Source organism: Carassius carassius, chromosome 44 (genome assembly GCF_963082965.1).
Source record: "Carassius carassius chromosome 44, fCarCar2.1, whole genome shotgun sequence".
In the NCBI taxonomy this organism is placed as follows: Eukaryota; Metazoa; Chordata; class Actinopteri; order Cypriniformes; family Cyprinidae; genus Carassius; species Carassius carassius.
Genome location: NC_081798.1, coordinates 6,815,285 through 6,838,001, shown reverse-complemented (window position 1 = coordinate 6,838,001; position 22,717 = coordinate 6,815,285). Strand labels below are relative to the sequence as shown.

Here is a 22,717-nt window from a genome sequence, read left to right as displayed (position 1 = left end):
CGTCATTGACTGTAGCAATCCGATTGACTGTAGTGACCTGGCTGAGGGTCGGTGTAATCCACAGTGTATCCGTCCAGTTGGAGAAGTTCAACAGGTTCTGCTTTCTTCTCCCTGTAGCTACACATGGCAAAGGTGTACTGGCTGACCTGGACAGAATATTGGCACATTAAACACACATCGCGAATTACACTATTGAGAACTAGAAACGCAAAAACCTAAACAGAAATATCTACTTCAGGCTAGTGATAGGGTTCAAACGGAGGGTGGCATCTCAGAGGCAGGCTGTCTTGGTCACTGAAGGTGTAGGGTTGGACTTGTAAGGTTTTGTCCTGCCAATCAAACGGGACTGACAGTAGAGTGTGGGATGACACGCTGTCACTCTGGATGCGAGTCGTGCAGTTAGGTGCCAGTCATACACACATTCTACACACACACACAAGACACTCTCTGGCTCCATCCGCAGGATTGCACCAATCCAGTGCCTCCATCACCTCTGCTGAAAGTGGCAGCCCTCTCTCACTCTGTCTCTGAGTGACATTATAAATTCAATGTCATGTGTGTGACGGGCACTTGGGCTGGCTTCGGGGCCCCAATCTGGCTTGGTGGCACCCAGGTGCCTTCGGGACGCCACCAGGGCACGCGCACCCCCCCGCGCTCACACACACATGTATACAAACACAACCTCCCATCAATCCGCTGAAGTCCGGGCCTGTCAGAAGAAGAGCGGTCGCTGGTGGGGCCATTGACCCGCTGTCAAACCGACAGTTAAAGGATTTTAAATGACTTTGCTTTCTGATTACCCCTGCATGCTTTTGCTCTTTTAAATAACCCTGTTATTGTCGATGCTCTGCAAATTGCATTGTGGATGAAGAGAGAGAGAGAGAGTTGGCGCAAATCGATCACTAACGCTGGAAATATAAAGCCGAATGCCAGACACACAACCCGAGCCCCTCCGGGTCACTCGAACACATTACCATATTCAGATGTGTATGGCTGAATGCCTGAGCCAGAGCATCAGAGATGAGATGAAGGGAAAGAGGAAGAGAGCACAGAGCGTCTGCCCGCTGTTTTGTCACATCGCTTACTGACCGTAAAATAATTGGTTGCACTTTATTTTACAGTACGTGTACTAACATGTACTTATAGTGTACTTACAATGTATATATCTAAGAAAGTTCTGGTAATACAAGGTAACTACATGGGGTAGGGTTAGGTTTAGGGGTAGGTTCAGGGTTAGTACCTAGTTATTACATAGTTATTGTAATTACTATAATAAGTACATAGTATGTACATGAGGAACAGGACTGTAAAATAAAGTGCTACCAAATAATTAGACTTCAGTTTGAATCATAATGCTGGTATTATGCTGTCAACTTACTGACAACAAGAGCATTTAGAGGCACGAAGACAGGCGATTCAGCTGCTATAGAATTTATATGACTGCTTATTAGTGCTCTATAAAGGATAGAGATGTTAAAATAGAAATGAAATGGCAGGGTGGAGCCACGGGGAACTCTGTCACCACCTTTTCGTGACACCTTGTTTCAAAGCCAGCCTGTGTCAAACAAGAGCCCTAAATGGTCTACGTGGTGTGGTAATAATCTATGAATAATGCAACAGTGAACTCACACCCACCCTGTAACACAAACCCCACATTAAATGCAGGGGCATTTACATAGAATCATTCAGTGTCAATCAAACTCTGGTCACATAGATAGCACATCCCACAAACTAAATATTTCCTTATATTCAGCAAAGATGCATTAAATTGATTGGAAAGTGACAGTAAGGTCATTTTCAGATTATATATATATAAATATTTTAAAAACTGTTATTTTGAAATTTCCATTCACTGATATACATTAATCAAAAGAAGAAATGTTTTATTGAGCAGCAAATCAGCACATGAGAAAGATTTCTGAATGATTATATGACAGTGAAGACTGGAGTAATAACTGCTGAAAATTTAGCCTTGTGGATGTCAAGTCATAAGGGTAATTTTTTCTAAATTGAGATTTATAAATCATAAAAAAAAATCATTAAATCAAAATTTTGAGAAAATTGCCTTTAAAGCTGTCCAAATGAAGTTCTTAGCAATGCCTATTTCTAATCAAAAAATAAGTTTTAATATATTTATGATAGGACATTTACAAAATATATTCATTTAACATGATCTTTACTTAATATCCTAATGATTTTTGGCATAAAAGAAAAGTATATAAAAAATTATATATATATATATATATATATATATATATATATATATATATATATATATATATATATATTATGATGTTAATAACAGGGTCAGTATGCATCATATACATTTAATTAAGCTAATTTTGGAGCTACTGCTCTATGATCTGACCTTTAAAACCCCGATGATGTAAACTAATGTAATTACATTGATTTATTCAGATTGAATTGTATAGCACAAAACATTTTTTTACAGCATAGATTTTATAATATATGTTTTATATTGGAGGGTTGTTGGTTTATACTAAATATTTCATTATTATTCAGTATTTCAAAAAATATACTGGACTGGGTAGTATAAAACATTAAAGATGCCACAATGTATTCTGGAACATGTTTATGTTAACATTAACATTTACAAGGATTGCACAGATGGATGTGTTGACATTTGTGTGATTACACAGGATTTATTTAACAGAGAAGAAACAACAAAAAGCAGAAAGGAAACAAGCAAACACAAAGTGTGAAACCAACAAAATCAAACAAACAAAAAACAGAAAGCACAGACACAAAAAGCGCATTCTGGCATATTTTCTTACCCACTCTGACATTCGAAAACACAAACGGGGCATCGTGTAATGTTTTTCGCTTGCATGCACACAAGCACACAGACACACATGCATGCAAACACTAAGGTAAATAAATAATGTCAGTGTATTGACTGTTGTTTGTCACTTGCTGTAGCCGTAGCTGCGAGCGACTGGTGGGTGTGTGATGTGGGCTCTTTTAGCTGCGAGTGCTGGTCCTTTACTCTGTCTAGCCGCCTGTCAACTTTTAGCTCTCAGACATGTTACAACCCGCCACAGAGGAGCTGACTGAACAGCAAACAATTGAGACAGGAATAAAAAAGGCTCCATCGAAGTACCTGACACAGTGCTCGATCAGAGAGAGTCGGGAATTTAGTCTACTTCACTGGAGCACTTTGACACTCGATATGTGCACAGCACTTGATAAAAAAAAAAAAAAACCTCTGAATCCAAAGGGGAGAAAAAGGTCTCCATCAGAAGTCACACCAAGGTGAAAAAGCACATACCTGCACCAAGACGAAGAATCTCTTCTTCCATCTTTTCCACAGGTTTTTCCCAATTGCCCAAAGGTATCTGTGAACAGACGCAGAGCAGGTGTTGCATCATAGTGTCAAAATATAGCTTGCTAGATGTTTCTTCTTAATTTGGGTGATAATGGGCCACTGTTGCCTTTCTCTCTGAATGATTTAAAATAAGTAAATTACAACAGATCTCTCTTTCTCTCTCTCTCTCTCTCTCTCTCTCTCTCTCTCTATATATATATATATATATATATATATATATATATATATATATATATACACATATATGTTAAATAAAAAAGAAACAAAAATCAATGCATAATTGAGAAAACATTCATATGCTATAAACAGACAAAATAGCTGGCTATTAGAAAAAAATGCATTTAGAAAAATGCTACAGCTATGACATTTCAGCTATAACAATTAAAATGTGTTCATTAAATCAAGGATAATATACACAGTTTTCTCAAAAATGAAATAACATATTTCCTTAAAATCAAAACAGCTTTATATATATATATATATATATATATATATATATATATATATATATATATATATATATATATATATATATATATATATATATATATATATATATAAACGATAACCTTCTACATAATGCAAATTCATAGAAGATGACATTCTCTCAGTAACTAGAGTAAAGAATAGATATGGATTCTCAGGTGTTGGTTTATTGCCCCCTAATGTCGAAAACATTAAATTGCACTGAAGGTAAAGGCGCATAGCATAGAACGTAATAATTAATATGATTAATTGACCACTGCTGTCAACTAATCAATCAGTCGAACTTTCAGTCAGCCATTATTCCATTCTTCAGTGTCACATGAGCCTTCAGAATTTATTATCATTGTCGAGCTGTGTAATATTTTTTGGAATATGTGTTAATTTATTTAGGATTCTCTGATGAAAATATAAACAATATACTTTTGTAACAATATACACTACCATTAAAATTTTGGGGTCAGAAATGGCTGGAGTAATGGATATTGAAAATTCAGTTTTGCACAACAGGAATAAATTATATTTTAAAGTATATCAAAACAGAAAACCGCTATTCTAAAGAAATAAAGAAAACTATATATTTAATTTAGTTGTGAAATTCTGATTTCAGAAATGCATAGAAATGCTCTGGAACTATTTGGCTCAAAAAACAAACAAATATATATACAATACAATATATATATATATATATATATAAACATTTTTTTTTTTCTTTTCTTTTTTTCTGTATTTTGAACAAATAAAATCAGCCTTGGTGAGCATGAGATACTAGCATTAAAAGTTCCATACTTATGGTTTTCAGTATTCAGTTTTCAGTATTTTGCCTTGTTTTCTAGTAAAAATTAAAAATCTAAATATTCTTAAAACAATGATACAATTGCATAAGACAAAGACAGATGATAATATACTGAATTAAATATTTTTAACCAAATTGGCATATTGTTTGCATTATTTTTTACATTCATGCTTAAATTTTTTTATAAAAAATATGATTAATGTATTTAATATTTAATAATTTAGTAATACGTTTAAATATTTCATCACTTTTATTCATGTCTTATCACCTTTACAAACTATTGTGTTTTAAATATGTTTATATATTTTTCTAATCTTAAAATTATTATATTGTAAAATAAATCCACATATATTGTACAGGAGGATATACGTATACAGATCTCGTCCGTCATATGTTTCTGTTGTTAATAATTTGCTAGTGTATCCACTAGGTGGAGCCAAGAGATCACAAGAGTAGTGAGGCCACATGTTGAATTAACCAGACAGAGTTTATAACGCTTGCCTTTCAGTGTTAGTGAAATAGGCTGTCCTGAGCAGGTGCATATTGATACTGTAAAACAACTTTATTAAGTTTTGGGTCAGTGTAGAACTGACTGTCCATGTCAGCAGATTTCAACTTCAGCAAATCTTAACATTACACAAGTAAAATGAGAAATTACAATTTTGAGGATGTCACATACCCAGAGTGCTTCATGTTCTGTGGTTTGTCCATACGGACAGCCAGTTTGATCTTCAGGTCATCTGGGCAACCTTTGGCAACAGTCATTTTATGAAGCTCACATTGTTTGGGACTATTGGGTGTTGGATGCAATACAACCTGGAATCACATTATGAACATTTTATGAACATTATTTTCCCTTCAGAATATACAAATATAGACCACACTGAAATTCTTTAATAATAAAAATTTTGTCATTAATATTTACGGTTCTGCTAAGCTGTCATTAAAGCAAAAGTGGACATACCAGTTATTACTGATAATAACATTTGAAATCAAATTAGTTTTAAATTAGAGTAATAATAAACAGTGCTCATACTGTATATTGCATAGCTAGCTCAAATATGGCAATGAAAAAGCCGGACAATGCAGCTTTCCGGTAATAGCCATTCCCACCAGTGTTCTGATTCACATTGGATCCCATTATTTTCTCTATCTTTCACTTCACTTTGAAGTCATCTATCATTTGCATAAGAGCCGACATCAGCACCTTATCTTTCTGTTTTATATCAGTGCAGGCTTATTGTTAATAGAGAAAGAGTGATAGAGAGAGAAAAATAGAATGCAATAGAGAGACTATATGCCTCATTGACTCAGCACTGGATCAAATCCATTAGAACAGCTACAGTCACGCAGTGGGGATGCTCATTTTGGAGAGCTAAGTTAAACCATTTTGGTAACAATCACCTCCCCATGGCAGAACTGAGCTCAGATCAGTGCTGACTGCTTAAAGAGCTGTGAGAATATGGTCTAGAATGAGTTGTGATGGTTTCAGTGTGTGTGTGTGTGTGTGTGTGTGTGTGTGTGTGTGTCTGACCCGTCCCAGCTCTTTGTCCTCCAGTGCCAGTACTCCTGTGCTCTCAGTGAAGAGTTTCACCTTTACTGCTGGAAGTGGATGAGTGGTTGTGAAGTCTCCTTGAGTACCCCAACTAAATGAGAGAGAGATTAAATCATTGTTTTTTGTTGTTTTTCAACTAGGGGTGTAAAACTACATAAATATGATAAAGAAAAATGCATGCATATGTTAAAATTAAATCAATCATGCTGATTATAATAATAATAACAACACCATGTTACAGAGACTGTCTCAAATTGCACACTGTTACGCATATTCCACTGCCTACTTAAAGTCATAGCCTTTGACGTCCATAGTATTATTGGCTATTGGCTACTGTCAACAGTTTGGTTACCCAAATTCTTCAAAAATGTGAATAAACTCATACTGTTTGAAAAAAATTGAGGGTGAGTATATAATGACAGAAACATTTTTGGGTGAACTATCCCTTTAACACCCTAAAATTATTTGTTTGTCAGCGTGATGTCATCCTTTATTTTTTATTGGATAATAATATTTTTTTTATAATAAACTGTACATTGTTTTTTTTTTCAATAAAAAATTGAATTTTTAAGACTGTTGTTGAAAAGTTTGATTCATTTATTCAATAATTGATGCATAATATTCAACCATAGTGAAAAATGTTCTCCAATTGTCTTTTAATTTAAATATCAGGACTAATCATTCAGTCATACATTAATTTAAAAAAATATATATATAAATATATATATATATTATATATATATATATATATATATATATATATAAAAAATATATAATATAGCCAAAGGTGGCATTAAAGACATGTATAATTTCAAATAAATGTTGTTCTTTTGAACTTTCTATTTTAAAACTATGAAGCAGTACAACTGCTTTTTCAAAATTGATAACAAGAAATGTTTCTTGAGCACTAAATCAGGGTACACTGTGTGTGTGCATATGTGTGTACATGAAAGTATTTGTGATGCATGTGTGTGTGAATGTTGAATGTGATCCCCTGAGTTGAGGGGGGCAATCATCTGGCCACACTGCACAGGGGGAACAGAGCACAGTAAACGGGTCTCCATGGCAACCCCCTCTGAGCCTGGCTCCCGCTAGAATGCCTGGGGTGAGGCTAAGTGTACACGGATGCTGTGTCTTCATGTATGATTGTGTATGTGTGTTTGCAGTGTCGGTGTATAGAGCCGTTCAGCCTTCCTTCACATCAGTGTCTCAGGGGAGATGTCTGATGCATATTTGGCTCATGGCGTTTGAAAGAAACGATAAGTGCTGTTAGCAAGCAGGCCATCAATACAGGATCATGAAAAGGGGGTTTTACTAGGACTTGCTGTGTATTTGAAGGCTACAGCTTCTGGGCACAGCATGTGAACTGTGAACTGCTGTTTAGTATCAGCAGCCGCCTGTGGCACAGCAGATGTTACATATTCCTTTTCGATTTTTGTTACTGATTTATCTTTTTCAAGACATAAAACTATCTATCTATCTATCTATCTATCTATCTATCTATCTATCTATCTATATATATATATATATATATATATATATATATAAACACACACTGTTAAATAAATAAATAAATAAATAAAACCTTTTTTATTGGGAATGTCCTCAAATGTATCATTATTAATAAATAATTGTTTTCAATATAAGGGTTTGTTATAATTCTAATCATGCAGAATTTTGGGGTTAGGGTTTTGGTTTCAGTTTGTCTTTTATAGCTAGGCAAAGTTGATAAAGCATGAATGTAAATGTCCTCATAACAATCTGGCATCAGATCTTCTGCCTGGAACAGAACAGCTGTCTGATGGCACTGATATGACCACAAGCTGTAAATGTGTGGGTGACAACAAATCTTGTTCTGCCACATACCAAGGAGTGTTCTGGAATGCTATTAAACCTGTTATTAATGTGCATGAGTCTTCTTTTAAGATAGATAGATAAATGAGGCTTCCTCTCATTTGCTTAATGAGTCATCTGAGTGGAAAGTCGTGGCCTTGACTCTTAACCCTAGGATTGTGGGTTCAAATCCCGGGCTGGCAATAACACGACTTAGGTGTCCTTGAGCAAGGCATCGAACCCCCAACTGCTCCCCATGTGCTGCAGCATAAATGGCTGCCCACTGCTCTGGGTGTGTGTTCACAGTGTGTTTGTGTGTGTGTTCACTGCTCTGTGTGTGTGGGTTAACTTTTGATAGGTTAAATGCAGAGCATGAATTCTGAGTATAGGTCACCATACTTGGCTGAATGTCACGTCACTTTCACTTTCATCTTTATGTGACCATTTGCACACAGAAGAATAGCATTACTGCACTCACTTTAAAGACAATCCGACTCTGTGTCTCTATGATTGGCACATATTTTCAACAGTTTACAGTGCTCAAGGCCTGACATTATTATTTGATAATTATAAACTTACTGTTACTGGGACATCATTTCAGTTCTAACAGGTCCCAGAGGAATATAAATAAATCATGATAGAAAGACAGAAAATGGAAATACTGTCCAATTATCTATTATGTTCTGTTCACATTAGCTTTACTGCTTTTATGATTAAAGTTTCTATGCTCTATATCTAGCTGCATTAGTCTCATTTTAAAGTTGTATTATCTCAGATTAGCCATAGCAGATGATAAAACACACCAAGAAAAAATATTTTACAATACTTATTTTTGGAATATAAGTGACGTTCTGAATACTTTCAAAATTTGATGCTCCTTTCTTTTAAATAAGAATAAATAAAAGTTACACTGTTTACAATATGCATTTAGAAATACATTACTCAAATGTGACCCTGGACCACAAAACCAGCCATATGGATACATTTTTTGAAATTGAGATTTATACATAATACAAAAGCCAAACAAATAAGCTTTCCATTAATGTATGTTTGTTAGGATAGGATAATATTTGGCTGAGATACAACTGTTTGAAAATCTGGAATCTGTGGGTGCAAAAAAAATCACCTTTAAAGTTGTCCAAATGAAGTTCTTAGCAATGCAAAGTACTAATCAAAAATTATGTTTTGATATATTTACAGTAGAAAATTTACAAAATATCAAATATACTTAATATCCTAATGGCATAAAAGAAAAATTGATAATTTTGACCCATACAATGCATTATTGGCTATTGCTACAAATATACCCGTGCTACTTATGACTGGTTTTGTGGTCCAGGGTCACAAATGTCAGAAGTTGCCATATCAGTGTTGCCAGAGAGTGAGCCACATATTTGTATTCATTTGCATGTAAATGAAATTCACTGTATCAGTGCACAGTGCTGCTAGTACTAACAGAACCAGAGAGTGGCAGTAGAAGAGCTTACATTTCTACATACACTGCATCAATATTTCATAATGCCTAATGTTGTAAATTACTCTAAACACTACTCTCATTCCAACATTTGAGCTTCAATCAAACTGCACACACCAAAAACTGACCCTGTCTATGTGCCCTGGTCCAGTAATCCTCTCTTGACATGATGACAGAGAATCAATATCAAAGTTGTGAAATGTCTAACTGCTGTACTATAAACAAAACCAAATAAAAGGACGCAGTAAGTAACATCTTTGAGCATCTTTAGATCTAATTTCTGATCTGTATATTGCTAATTGAATATGATTTGAAAATACTGAATACGATATAATTGCCATTTGTATTTAGTGTCAATGTAGCTGTGAGTGAATCATATGTGTGATTGGGAACTACAACCTGAACATAAATATGAAGTAATACCACAAATACAGAGGTTCACTGCATCAAAAGCCCACAACACGTGGTAGAGAAAGCCTGATCTACATTACTGATCTATATAACAACACACTGTAAAAAACATGTAAAGTTTCACTTCACACACAAACACACACATACACACACACACACACACACAAACACACACATACACCCCCCCCCCCCCCCCCCACACACACACAGAGTAAAACACTTCTCAGCAAAGCTCTCTGAGTAATGTAATCCACATCCTAGAGCAACACTCCAGTGACACAACAGAGCAGAAACAGGACCAGTCACAAATAAGACCACTGCCTTCTTTACGAATCACTAAAGGTTTGTGTTCAGTATATCAATGAATATGCACTTAAATGCAAAGTTATTCATAAAGAAATCACATTTGACTCAATATGTCAGACTTAAACTGTGCAAGTTTTTGCTTTAAGGTTTTATTTTTTGTGGCGCCCATTAAAGAAAAAATATTTAGTTTTAAAAGTATATTTAAATACTATAATTTACTGTTTATTTAACATTCAGTTTAATTGAATTCCCTAATTATGAAAGTACGATAGATACATCACAGCCAGTACAAATACAAGTGCCTGGTAATAAATGAACAGCACAAATGTCGAAAGACAGAGTGGCTGAGATACCATTTCTGACCACTTAAACTGATTTGAATTTTGAACAATTTTACAATCAAAACAGCATAAACCATTTTTATTCTCATTGCAAATGAAATCACTTTAATTTAGTCTTGGTCATTTATTTCTTTTATCTTGTACGGTTTATTTTTTTATAGTTTTTATGAAGAAGCCATTGGTAACACAACCTATCCATGTTAGCATATGCATAATCTTGCTGCTAAATGACAGATGAATCTTCAGTGTGAATTTGATTGGATAGATATTCATAGCATTTTTCTTTTTCCTTACGCACAGTTAATTGCACTTTTCTAAACTATGCACAATTATACGGTTATCAGAATGCCACCCATTTTTGGGTTACAACCCACCAGCTAAGAGCATCTAAAGTTAAAAGTTCTGCCTCCCTAGAACAAATGCAGAGTATAATAAATGACCTACTGTCAACAACCCTTCAATTTTCTGAGTTTTTATCCAAGTCTGATTGAACGGGGGTCACGGCAGCATTCAATCACTAAAAACTGCTTACGGAAAAGCAATCTGCACACTCAAATCCAAGAATAGGTCCAATCTGACTCAAATTCACATATGATTTTAAAAATGGCTTTTTTTCATTCATCTTAACCACTCCCCTTTCATGTTTCATAAAACTGCACTTATGAAAGCAAAAGCCACTGCAAGACAAATCTTTGTAGCTTCCTTTAAGCCCCCGAGCAGACCTAGAGGCTTACAACAGCAGCCTTTCTTTTTTTTTTCTCTCACTCAAATCCTCACAAGCACACATATCTGCTTTAATTAAAGAGATGTGTTAGGATCAGTCCCCATAGTTTTAAGGTGTCTGATCAAACAGGTAAAGAACGAATATCTCTCAGCAGTTTCCCATCATTCTTTCGCTTTCCCAGAATCCCTCTCATCTATCCTCACATGGCTCTACCCCTGAGACCCAGCAGGCCTTTAGCATTAAAGCAAGCTCTGGAGAAATGTGCGCCAAATGTGTGTGTGAATGCGAGAGCTTGTTGATCTGAGCAACTGCGTTATCTAGTGGAAAGAGAGTGGATATGAGCATTTTGTTTTGTGTGTGTGTGTGTGTGTGTGTGTGTAAAGTTGTCTGTACACCATGCAGTGTTTTCTGTCTTTTACAATTGTTGCTTGTCAGACTATATGATGTGACCTAAGTGAAATTGTGGGCAAAAGACAAGGCTCATCAAGTGTCTTGTATGTCAGGCTATGTATTGCACATCTTTGCAGACTGTAGTCATGACTGACAGAATTGACTAGGCATTTTACATCATCAGTCTCTCACTGTCACATTCTGACATTCTCATTTACACACAAAATGTAATATGTATGGCACAAATCCAATCAAGCCCCTAAACGCTAATGCTTCGAATGTTTCATCTGAAAAAGAAAAAAAAGAAAAGAAGTTATAAAAATAAGTTTGGGGCTATGGATGTAGGTTTTCTGCCTTAGAGTAAAAAAAATAAATAAATAAAAATAAAACACCAACAGGTAACTGTGAGATGATATGCTGTGAGAAAGTTACAACAATAAGAAACAGTCATAATTTTGAGATGTACTCATTGTTTGATATAAGGTCACACTGTGACAGGAAATTCAAAGTTGCAAGACAAAGTCAAAGTTACAAGATATAAAGTTACTTTGTGAGATAAAAGTCACACTGTGAGATAAAAATATATATTACCACATTTTGAGATATAAAGTCAGTTATGTGAAACAGATGCAATTGTGAGATGTTTGCAATTGAAAACATTGTCACATTGAGATACAATGTAAAGTGAGAAAAAGTTAAAAAAAAGAGTTGTAAAGTCACATTATGAGATATAAAGTTAGCTTTGCAAAAATTGCAACTGCAGGATATAAAGTCAGATATACAGTAGTCCCACTATGAGACATTTAGTCATTTATTTAAAACAACTGTAAACAAATGGAAAATATTTAGAACTGTAACCTAATCCCACATTGTGAAATATAAAGTTTAAAACGCACAGCACAGGTGCACTCAGGGCCTGTCCAAATCCACTTTTGCTATTTTAACGACGGTAAAACGGTTGGCGAGCTCTGGCGCATGGTCTAAACGGGTTGTCCCTATTCTCTTAATGAGTAATGGGTGTTTTTTGGGTGTAACGTGCAATAAACCAATCAGAGTCTCATCTTCCATTCCCTTTAAGAGCCAGTTGCGCTCGTGCCATGACAGATTTGCTATTTACACGGTGGAATTTGGCAAGCGCAAAGACAGAACGCGTCTCCGAGAGGAAACGAAGCTGCTCGTGTGCGAGCAAATAGGTAGCCTAATTCTGATACATGCGATGACTATCCATTATGACATGTAGGCATTTATATATATATATATATATATATATATATATATATATATATATATATATATATATATATTCAGTACAGACCAAAAGTTTGGACACACCTTCTCATTCAAAGAGTTTTCTTTATTTTCATGACTATGTAAATTGTAGATTCACACTGAAGGCATCAAAACTATAAATTAACACATGTGGAATTATATATGGAATTATATACATAACAAAAAAGTGTGAAACAACTGAAAATATGTCATATTCTAGGTTCTTCAAAGTAGCCACCTTTTGCTTTGATTACTGCTTTGCACACTCTTGGCATTCTCTTGATGAGCTTCAAGAGGTAGTCACCTGAAATGGTCTTCCAACAGTCTTGAAGGAGTTCCCCGAGAGATGCTTAGCACTTGTTGGCCCTTTTGCCTTCTGTCTGCGGTCCAGCTCACCCCTAAACCATCTCGATTGGGTTCAGGTCCGGTGACTGTGGAGGCCAGGTCATCTGGCGCAGCACCCCATCACGCTCCTTCTTGGTCAAATAGCCCTTGATGCCTTCAGTGTGACTCTTCAATTTTCATAGTCATGAAAATAAAGAAAACTCTTTGAATGCGAAGGTGTGTCCAAACTTTTGGTCTGTACTGTATATATATATACAGCTCCTTAAAATAGCAATGCGCCAGCAATGCGCCTGAACACACCTCTTTTTTAGACCAGCACACCCATGGGCACACAAATGGGCGCAAATGCATGTGCTAATTAAACGACGTGGTGCTGGACGGGAAAATGCGAACAGCAAACTGTGCCGGACTGAAACTAGCAAACACACTTGCACTGCGCCTTGCGTTGCATAGCATTGGGTGTATTATAGGGCCTATAAATGCAAATTTAGACAATATATAAGCTCAGTTATAAAAAAAAGGTTTGCAATTGCTAGATATAAAGTCATACTGTATACCAAAAAGTTGCACACACTTTGAAATTAGTTTTTCATAGTTGACTGCTCATGTTCCAGAGTGAACTCAAGGTAAATTTGCAGCAATATGATCACTTAAAGGGAACTTTCATTAACAAGAGATGTTGTTCTACTACAAAAAAAAAAATAATTTACAATTACAGAAATGTGACAGAAATCAGTGTGAGTGTAAGCTACCAAATGAGTGGGTGAAGCATGTTCAGTGAAAAGTGTGAAAATTGTGTGCATGGTGTTTCCTCTCTCTCTTACACTCGAATCAGTCTCCTCACACACAAACAAATATGATAAGTCTAGTTGAGTAATGCGATCAACGTACGGTTCTCGTAAGTGTTGATTACATGCCCAGAATTGTTACTTCATCATGAAGCGTTACATCTCACTACAAACAGAATGGGCCTACTCTGTACACAATAATAAGATCAACTGATCATGTAATGAGCTAAATAACACACACACACACACACACACACACACACAGCTTCAGCAAACAGCATTTGATAGGATTTGAGATTAAGTTCCTCCAGCTCTGAACGGTTCAGTAGGAATGTGTCTGTATGCATGAAGACAAGTAATCAAACCTAAACAGGTTTGTGTTGGTTAGTGTACATAGACTGATTTAATTAGTCTGCAAGATAATCATTTATTCCAGACAGCAGCTTTCAAGGCTTGGAGGCTCTAAGAAATAATACTGTTTATAAACTTCCTCAGTGCTAGAACTTCACAATGAAGCTCTTTAATTTAAGGTTGATGCAAAAAAAACATACATAACGTTTTCAAGAAATTTCTTCAAGACCTACGTTGGTTTGGATGCCTCTGCCTGGTCGGTCTGAAGTTTCTGTCCACCTTCCACCTCCATGGTGCAGTAAACAATCCGGTTTGGTGCTAAAGACTTTAGACCCTGTACCTCCATAATCACCACCTGTGGAAAAAATAAGATGAAATCTATAGAGATGACTCAGTTGTGAAAAAAGCTGGCATAACCCCAAAACCAACTTGGTATTTTGTACAATTTCTTCAAAAAAGCAAAGGAGATGATGCATTTTCTACAAATAAAATGACACTACAAAAATAAAACAAAGCATTAATTTAATATCCAATAATGTATGAATCAATATATTTTTTTAATTTAACAGAGATTCTAAATTTCAGTGTTAGTATGAGTAAAAAAAAAAAGAGTGACAATATGATTGGCCCAATTATATAATGCTTGTAAATTGTCTGCAAACCTGCATAAATTAATCAAAATGCTAGAAAGGGACATATTACTGACAAAACTAAGTTTCAGGGTTAAAAAAAAGATATGTATATATTTTGGGTCAAATCTATTTAGTGTATCAGTTCGTCCAAGTTCATCATTATGAATAACTCATGTATGAATCAGACTGCTTTAGTTAACAGTGAAATTTCTGTGTTTAGTATTCCTATTATATTTTATGATGATTTTACATATTTCAAAAGCTTGAAAGCTTCAGTCTACAATCATTGTAATTGCGTAGGGGAAAAACACATTATTCTGTATTCTCAGTTTAGTTTCATTGGTAGATTGAAAGTCGTTCTGGTTTGGAACATCGTCAGGGTGAATAAATGATCACAGAATTTACATTTTTGGGTGAACTAATCCTTTGACATGTGAGATAAGTTAGAAACACTTTTATCCAAACCCACACACAGCTGGCGTGCATGAGGACAGGGGATGTGAGATGTGTCAGATAAAGCCGTCATCCCAAAGGTATCAGTGAAAGGGGAATGAGCTGTTAACACACGACATACATCACATGGTTTTATTTCCCCCTTCTTCAGGGAATATCTCCTCTCAGATAATGTCACTTGATTAAAGCTAGCTTTAAAGCAGGCTGTCAGTGCCACTCAGGATTTTACGTCTGGTTTGTGCTAAGAAAGACTTGTCTACACACAAAGACTTATCTGCTGCTCACAAATTCAGAATTCTCTTGCCCGCTTTTAAAACTGCATAAAAACATAAGGTGAATTTTTCAATGTTCAAAGACCAATATATTGCTTATGCACCTAAATGGCCTGTGATATTTTATGTTGACATCCAACATGTTGTAATAAGATATTCAAAGCAATGGCTGTGCAAATACAATTTTCACCCCATAAAAGGAAGTAAAGGAATCCTATGTCAAGCCAGTGATGAATGCCAAGACCATCACAGATTCAATTATTTCATCAGGACATTGTTTTGTGCTGATGATCAGATCAATTTCTATCAAGACACAAGCTACAAACTAGATGGTGGTGAAAAGGAAGGAGCCGATGTTGTGTTTGCATTTGTTTCACATGTCTCTTTTCTTAAGTGTGGGCAATGGGATGTGGTAATCTTTAAAGCTTAGTGTTATAAAAAAAGATCTGAAGCGAAGCCAAAAATAATAGTTAAGACAAATTTGTGTGAGAATTCAAAAGGCAATGTTTGATGCAATATTTTTCAGAACACTGAAACTGCACATGGTTGAAGCTTCAACGTTTGAGTTATGAGCCAAGATCTTTAACCACTAGGTAAAAAAAATTTGATCACTGATCTTTTACTCTTAAACTCTATTCAGTTGGGCAAATTCTCTGTCTTTCACAGGTCTATGTGAATTTACTCATGTATGAATCAAATGTCTGTGTTTTTCACACACAAACACAAAAAATAAAAAAATAAAAAATAAAGAATAAACAAAATTACTTAATTACCTAAATTAGTTTTCTCAGTGGTTGTTTGAGAAATATCTCAATAGGAATATCTGTATATCTGTAAGTATATTATTTACTATTTCTCTTTATTTTGTCCTTTTTTATTTACCTGAACTATCCACCTTATTTTTCCCGTGAGAGCAGGCACAGCCATTTGTAAATTGAATGTGTCTGGCTTCCAGTGTCATCCACTTCCAGCTATTTTTAGATGTACATAACAGCTTGTTTTGCTGCTTGATATTGCAAACTGGTGTGTCTTACCACATTATTTTAATGCAGTTTCTTAATTATGAACACTGGTTTGTAGTGCAAACAGTTTTACCATTTAGTGCACTTAGCTATTCTTTCTGTTATGTCTCTACAGTGGCTAATGAACTGGAAGTCTCGCACATTCACAGAAAACGGCTAACTTCCATGTTGAAAAATAAGGTGGACATCTATATATAAATTAGGACAAAAAAGTAGTCAGTAAGGAGAGTCTGATCCCAGAAATGGCTCAAAGTGCCCCCCAGAGATGTTCAGAATATGAATCCAATTCAAATGGTGGTTTAAGGTGTCAAGCGGGTTTATAACCCAATGACAAAACACTAAGCAAGAAGAAGTACCTCCAGAGTGAAAGACAAAACTACGTCAGACTTGGAGAGCTGATTCTCATCCTCTTGGCCCATGTCAATAATGGAAGTGTTATGGCCTCTCTTTAGCTTTTGCAGTTTGAACTCTCCTCCTTTAGACACCGGCATACTCTCCAGATTGGCCATCAGCAGGTTCACTGATGACTTCAGCTCCTCGATGTACATGGCCTCCATGTCCCTGGACACAAACTTGGGGAACCTGCCAGCCTATTCAAGGTGTTAATGAAAGAAGATCAATTGTGACCGATAGGGACAAAATTAGACTAGAATAGGCTCCTCTATAGGCCTAAAAAGTACAGTATGCAACAGCTTCTAGTCTAACTGTTTGAGATCTGAACACTTACTTTGGTAAATTGATCAGCCATTTGGAGTCGTCCATCCAGCTCTCTTCTGATCTGGGCAGCCTGCTCATCAGGATTATCCAACTGTAAGATACACAGATTTTAATGCATTTACACCAATATCTTTCAATAACTTTTCCCGCCTGTAACAACCATTACAATAAATAGTGCCAAAATATATCAGTTCAACAGAGAAGGTCATTGTCAATAGTCAAAATCACTATGTAAAGAACTGTTCGTTGAATGTTCATACCATACCAACCATGCCAAATAAACCTCAAGCAAACTGTATTCAATATTTTATGCCTGCATGTGGCTTTCTGCAAGCCTCCATACAATACATACACAGCTCTGTCCATCTGAAAGCCAAGGACTGCTATCAGCCATTTGTCATTATGTCACCTGAGAAGGCAACTTCTGAATCATTTAAAAATTGAAGCATGAATTTCTGATTCTGACACTAATATAAAACAAGATTAGTTATTTGTAATTTGTAAAAAAAAAAAAAAAAAAAAAATGTACTTTTAAATTGCTTCTGGCCAAAATACAAGTACATAATCCTTAATAACGCTCTGTCCAGTGAGAAAAAAGTCCATCGACATATTTGTTTTGAACTGTTGGTGCCTGATCTGTGCATATTTCCCTCCCGATTCAGACAAGACAATTATTATTTTTTTTTTACTGGAGAAAGTAATATTATGGATAGAGAACTTTTAACCGCAAGCAAGGGTTTAAAGTTAAAAATATTGATTATTGTTTTGTTTCAAATACACAGATTTTCGCTTCACAAGATGTTGATGGACTCACAATCTGTTCGGATGAAGAAATAAACCCTTGGGTGGCCATCCAAATTTTCTTTTTTTTTTTTGGATGAACCATTCCTTTTAGCTAACAGTGTACTCTCCAAGCCAGAAAAATCATCCTTGCTAAGAATAGGACAGACCTCAGTATTTCTTTAATTAACTATTTTTGTACTGCCATCATTCAGTGCCCAACCTAATAATTAAAATGGTTAGTTGGCAGCCTGAATGTTTAAATACCTTGTTGCAAAAATCAAACATCAGTTTATGATTTGAGGCCAATAAAAACAACACCAAGGAATGCATCTTTAAATACCCAGAATGTTATATACTAAAGGGTTCGGAACTAATGCAGAGTTCAGAGCCTTGCGAGGGGAGAACTGGCCAGTCAGTGGTATGGTTGGGTGGAGTGGAGGACCATCTGGACAGGCTGTGGCCATGGTGTCCCCGTTCCTGACTCCAAATTCAGTACTCAAATAGCTACAAACACCTACACCCTTCTATGAGGATTCCTACATGCAAATGAACGCACACACACCAATGCACTTGCTACATACACATTGCTCACACAGAACAATGAGTGCATATAACTGTGCAGGCATACACAATTAAAACACATGCCCAAATCACACACATGCATGAATTCATGTACAAGTTCTGTCCCACACATACAGTATATGAACACACACTCACATGCAACATGCCAATGTGTGGGTGTTTTCATAATGAGATGCTTAATGTTACTGCATAATAACAGGATGGGAGTCCAAGACACAGATTAAGCCTAATCCCCATCCAAGATCAAAAATACTTTCCACAGAGAATGCACCTGTGTCCAACAATTTCAGGTTTATTAGATGATGAAGTCATGTTGTTTCAAACCTGATTTTCTATTGTTTCTTAATATAAGAAAATATAAGTCAGTGAGGTCCTAACTGTCATATCTGTAACACTGTATTATCAGGTTCTTTTCTCCAAAAGTTTTGGGAATGTCCAATTTTTGTCAACCTATGGATGTCTTTTCAAAGACAATTCCAACTCCTGTATAAGTTAATTAAAGAAGAGAATGTTGTTTGCTGGTTTTACAGCTGCAAAAAAGACAATAATACAAAACTGGTTTACTCCGAACGTGTGCAAAAACATTTTGGATTCAAGGCTCTTTGGGATAGTGGCCTGTGAATGTACAACAGCACGAATTAACGGAGCTAAACCAGAGACTACTGATGCATGGCATTGTTTTTCTTCTGACATTTTGGAATATGTAAAGAAAGGACCATCATATCATTTTTTTTTTTTAAATGGTAAATTATTGATAATGCGTCTGTTGCTCCCCCTTCTCTGTTTGTTTGTTGGTTTGGATGGGTGTTGTTTTGTTAATATAAAAAATAAAAAGTTGATCACAAAAAAAAAAAAACACTGAGGTCACTGAGGTCCTAATAATGACATTAATAAAATCTGGTGCATTTTATAGTTGATTCTGCAACAAAGCCAGCTTCAACACAGAAATAACAAAAGCAGTATACACTACCATTAAAATTTTGGTGTCGGTAAGAATTTATGTTTTTAAAATACTGTAAGTCTCTTAGTCTCACAAAGGTGGAATTTATTTGCTCAAAAATACAATAAAAACCATAATATTATGAAATGTTCTGTTTTAATAAATTGTAAGTGTAATTTATTCCTGTGAGGGCAAAGCTGAATTTCAGCAGCCATGCAGTCTTCAGTGTCACACCATACTCCAGAAATCATTCTAACATGCTGATTGCTGCTCAAGAAAGTTCTTAATATCAATGCTGAAAGAAGTTGAAAATATATATATGTGTTAATATAGTGCATTTGCTTTTAAGAAAATTGTGAACTTTTAAACAATAGTCTGAGCGCTTACATACAAAACTATTTTATCAAAATACAATGCCACAAAATTCACAAACTTTAGCATATCCAGCAATATTTTCTAAGAAGCCCTTATTTTACAGCCTGATAACTTTTAATTGAACACTAATTTTCATACACAATGTGCATTAGAATATGGAAACCCAAAAGGTCTACAAGGTCTACTTTTTAAAATAAACACACTTCTTCAACACACAACTTTGATCTTTGGCCACATTAGTAGAAATTCTTTAGTGTTAGCTCCAATACTATTTAGAAATTGACTTATGAAAAAACATTCTATTAAATAACATTTTGACGAGTGGGGCGAGGCCGAGAGCCGTGGGAACGGGGCGAGGCCGGTGGAGTGATTGGAAATGAGCGACACCTGCTCGACCCACCGGTCTCGAGTCCCACGGAGGAGATGGAAGGATATAAAACAGGAGCGACGACAGTGAAGGACGAGAGAGGACCAGGCCTGGGATTTAGTTTGTGTTTTGATTTTATTTGTGCGTGGCAGTCGACCGTGAGGGGCTGTCGTGCTGTTTTGTGTTTATTTTGTAATTAAAGTTTCTGTTTGATTGTCCGCCGGTTCCCGCCTCCTTCTTCCCGATAATTATGGAGTTTATATTGTTACAAACATATTATAAGATATATTCCATTACAATATTTAATCAGAAGTGTAGCCTAAGCATTAAACAGAACTGCCTTGACCACCATCCGATGATACTACTTTCCATAAATGGCGTTTTTGAGTGTGGTCACAAACATTCTAACAGTGAAATTAGTTTTTTAAGCTGAGACCAAGCAGCACAGCATGGATCTTCTCCTGCTGCTGGTAGACTGAGCCAGTCAATGCTAAAGATGAATCAGCGTTCAGTCTTTCTCACACATGCCTCACGTCTCAGCTGCCTCTCTCATTGTGTTGACATCGCAAAGACAAACCACCTAACATAAAATAACCTGCCACCACTGTCATCTAACTGCTCTGTGAGGCTTTTGATTAGTTCTTAATTTATTTATCTACTCTGGCTTTGAGCCAGAATGTAAACCAGATGTATGGCATTGTTGTAATCGACCAACCATTCTAAAGTGACACCTTCAATAACCTTGGAACCAGATTTAGTGAGGCTATTATCAAGTCAGTTGAACTTGATAAAATGTAAAAGGTGGGTTTTGCCAAACAAGGCCTTCAGAAGAACAACAATAAACAAATAATCTGGAGTGCCATAATAACACATCCTAACTTTGTTGAGATGTTCATGCACCAGCAAGGGAGCAATCCGTGATGTCATTGCCTGATGATAATCAGATTTGGTGCAAACAAGACATGTGTAATTAAATTAATGTGCCTAATCTAAGCCAGCCAAGGCAGAGAGATTGTCTGGTCAGTGTGTTTGTGTGTGTGTGAGTAGAGGGTGAGTCCAACAGACAGTGTCATGAAGAACAATAGTTTCTCAAACATTAAAATATTAATTTGCCACAAAATTGACATTCTGGCCTTATTTACTCATCCTCGTGTTATTCCAAACTAATAAGATATTTTCCTTGAAGAGAACCATTTTGCAATTCTTGTCATTCAACCATTATTTTTATTTTTTATGGCAACCTATTTCTTTAACATTTAAACTAGGCTAATGTTCAGTTCAATAAAGCATCAGCAAACATTACCAGTAAAATAAATGAAAGAGAAAACAGTCAAACAGTTAATTTATGTCTTTGTCATGAAAGATTCAATCCCCCTCGAGACTTTCATCCCCAGACCACAAGAGAAATCTGTTTGTAAAGCCTGTTCCAAAACAGATCACCTTCATATTTTAAGATAATTAAAACAGTGTTATCTATTTTCACAAAGCAGCAAACCCCATCCCACATCCAAATTCATTGATCAAAAGATCCTTTGCAAAAACCAGCTCTCCTTAGTTACTGTTGCTATGTCCGACAACAATGCCATTCTCATACAACACACCATGTTCCCACACAGTAAAAAAAAAAAAAAAACATTGTGGAGCAAAGAGAAAACTGACTACACGCTGACAGTTAAGACTTTATTTCAAATACCGAAAACTATTTTTGATAGATTTAGTTAACAATAACAACACTGGTTGCCTGTCAAGAAATGTGAAAAATGATGAACAAATCCGATCGTGACAAACAGTAATGCTATCTATAAGGATGCACTACCAAAGCTAAGTTAAGGTTAGAGCTGAGGTTATGGGTTTACATTAGGTTCACTGTATGCAATCAGCACTTTGATTGACATGACCAATGTATATCTTCTAATATCTTCAGAACCGGCTGCAGAGCAGAGTTTGCAATGAATTGGTTTAGGGGGGGGGGGGGGGGGGGTCATGCATATGTAACACGTAAGGCTAGTTGGTTAGCAACAGAATAAATGCTAACAGAATAATCAGCTAGCAGCATGCGGCCTAATGATTAGCTTGTGAGGTAACTAAAAAAACAACAACTGAATGACACATTACTATTTACAGCTTCCACATTGTAGGTTATAATAAGATCAGACATACAA

General features: G+C 35.8%; 1 protein-coding gene across 11 annotated transcripts in view; it reads right to left on the bottom strand.

Moving 5' to 3' along the window:
• The window catches only part of LOC132126823 (calcium-dependent secretion activator 1), a 96,828-nt gene that overhangs the window by 49,602 nt on the left and 24,509 nt on the right, over positions 1–22,717 (bottom strand). For all 11 annotated transcript variants that reach the window (XM_059538353.1, XM_059538343.1, XM_059538345.1 and 8 more), the window contains 7 exons: positions 17,519–17,599; positions 17,148–17,381; positions 14,646–14,767; positions 6,160–6,271; positions 5,305–5,441; positions 3,290–3,356; positions 38–146 (listed from right to left, as the gene is read on the bottom strand). In XM_059538353.1, the coding sequence (XP_059394336.1) occupies positions 38–146; positions 3,290–3,356; positions 5,305–5,441; positions 6,160–6,271; positions 14,646–14,767; positions 17,148–17,381; positions 17,519–17,599 (862 nt within the window). The remainder of the gene's footprint in view (positions 1–37; positions 147–3,289; positions 3,357–5,304; positions 5,442–6,159; positions 6,272–14,645; positions 14,768–17,147; positions 17,382–17,518; positions 17,600–22,717) is intronic.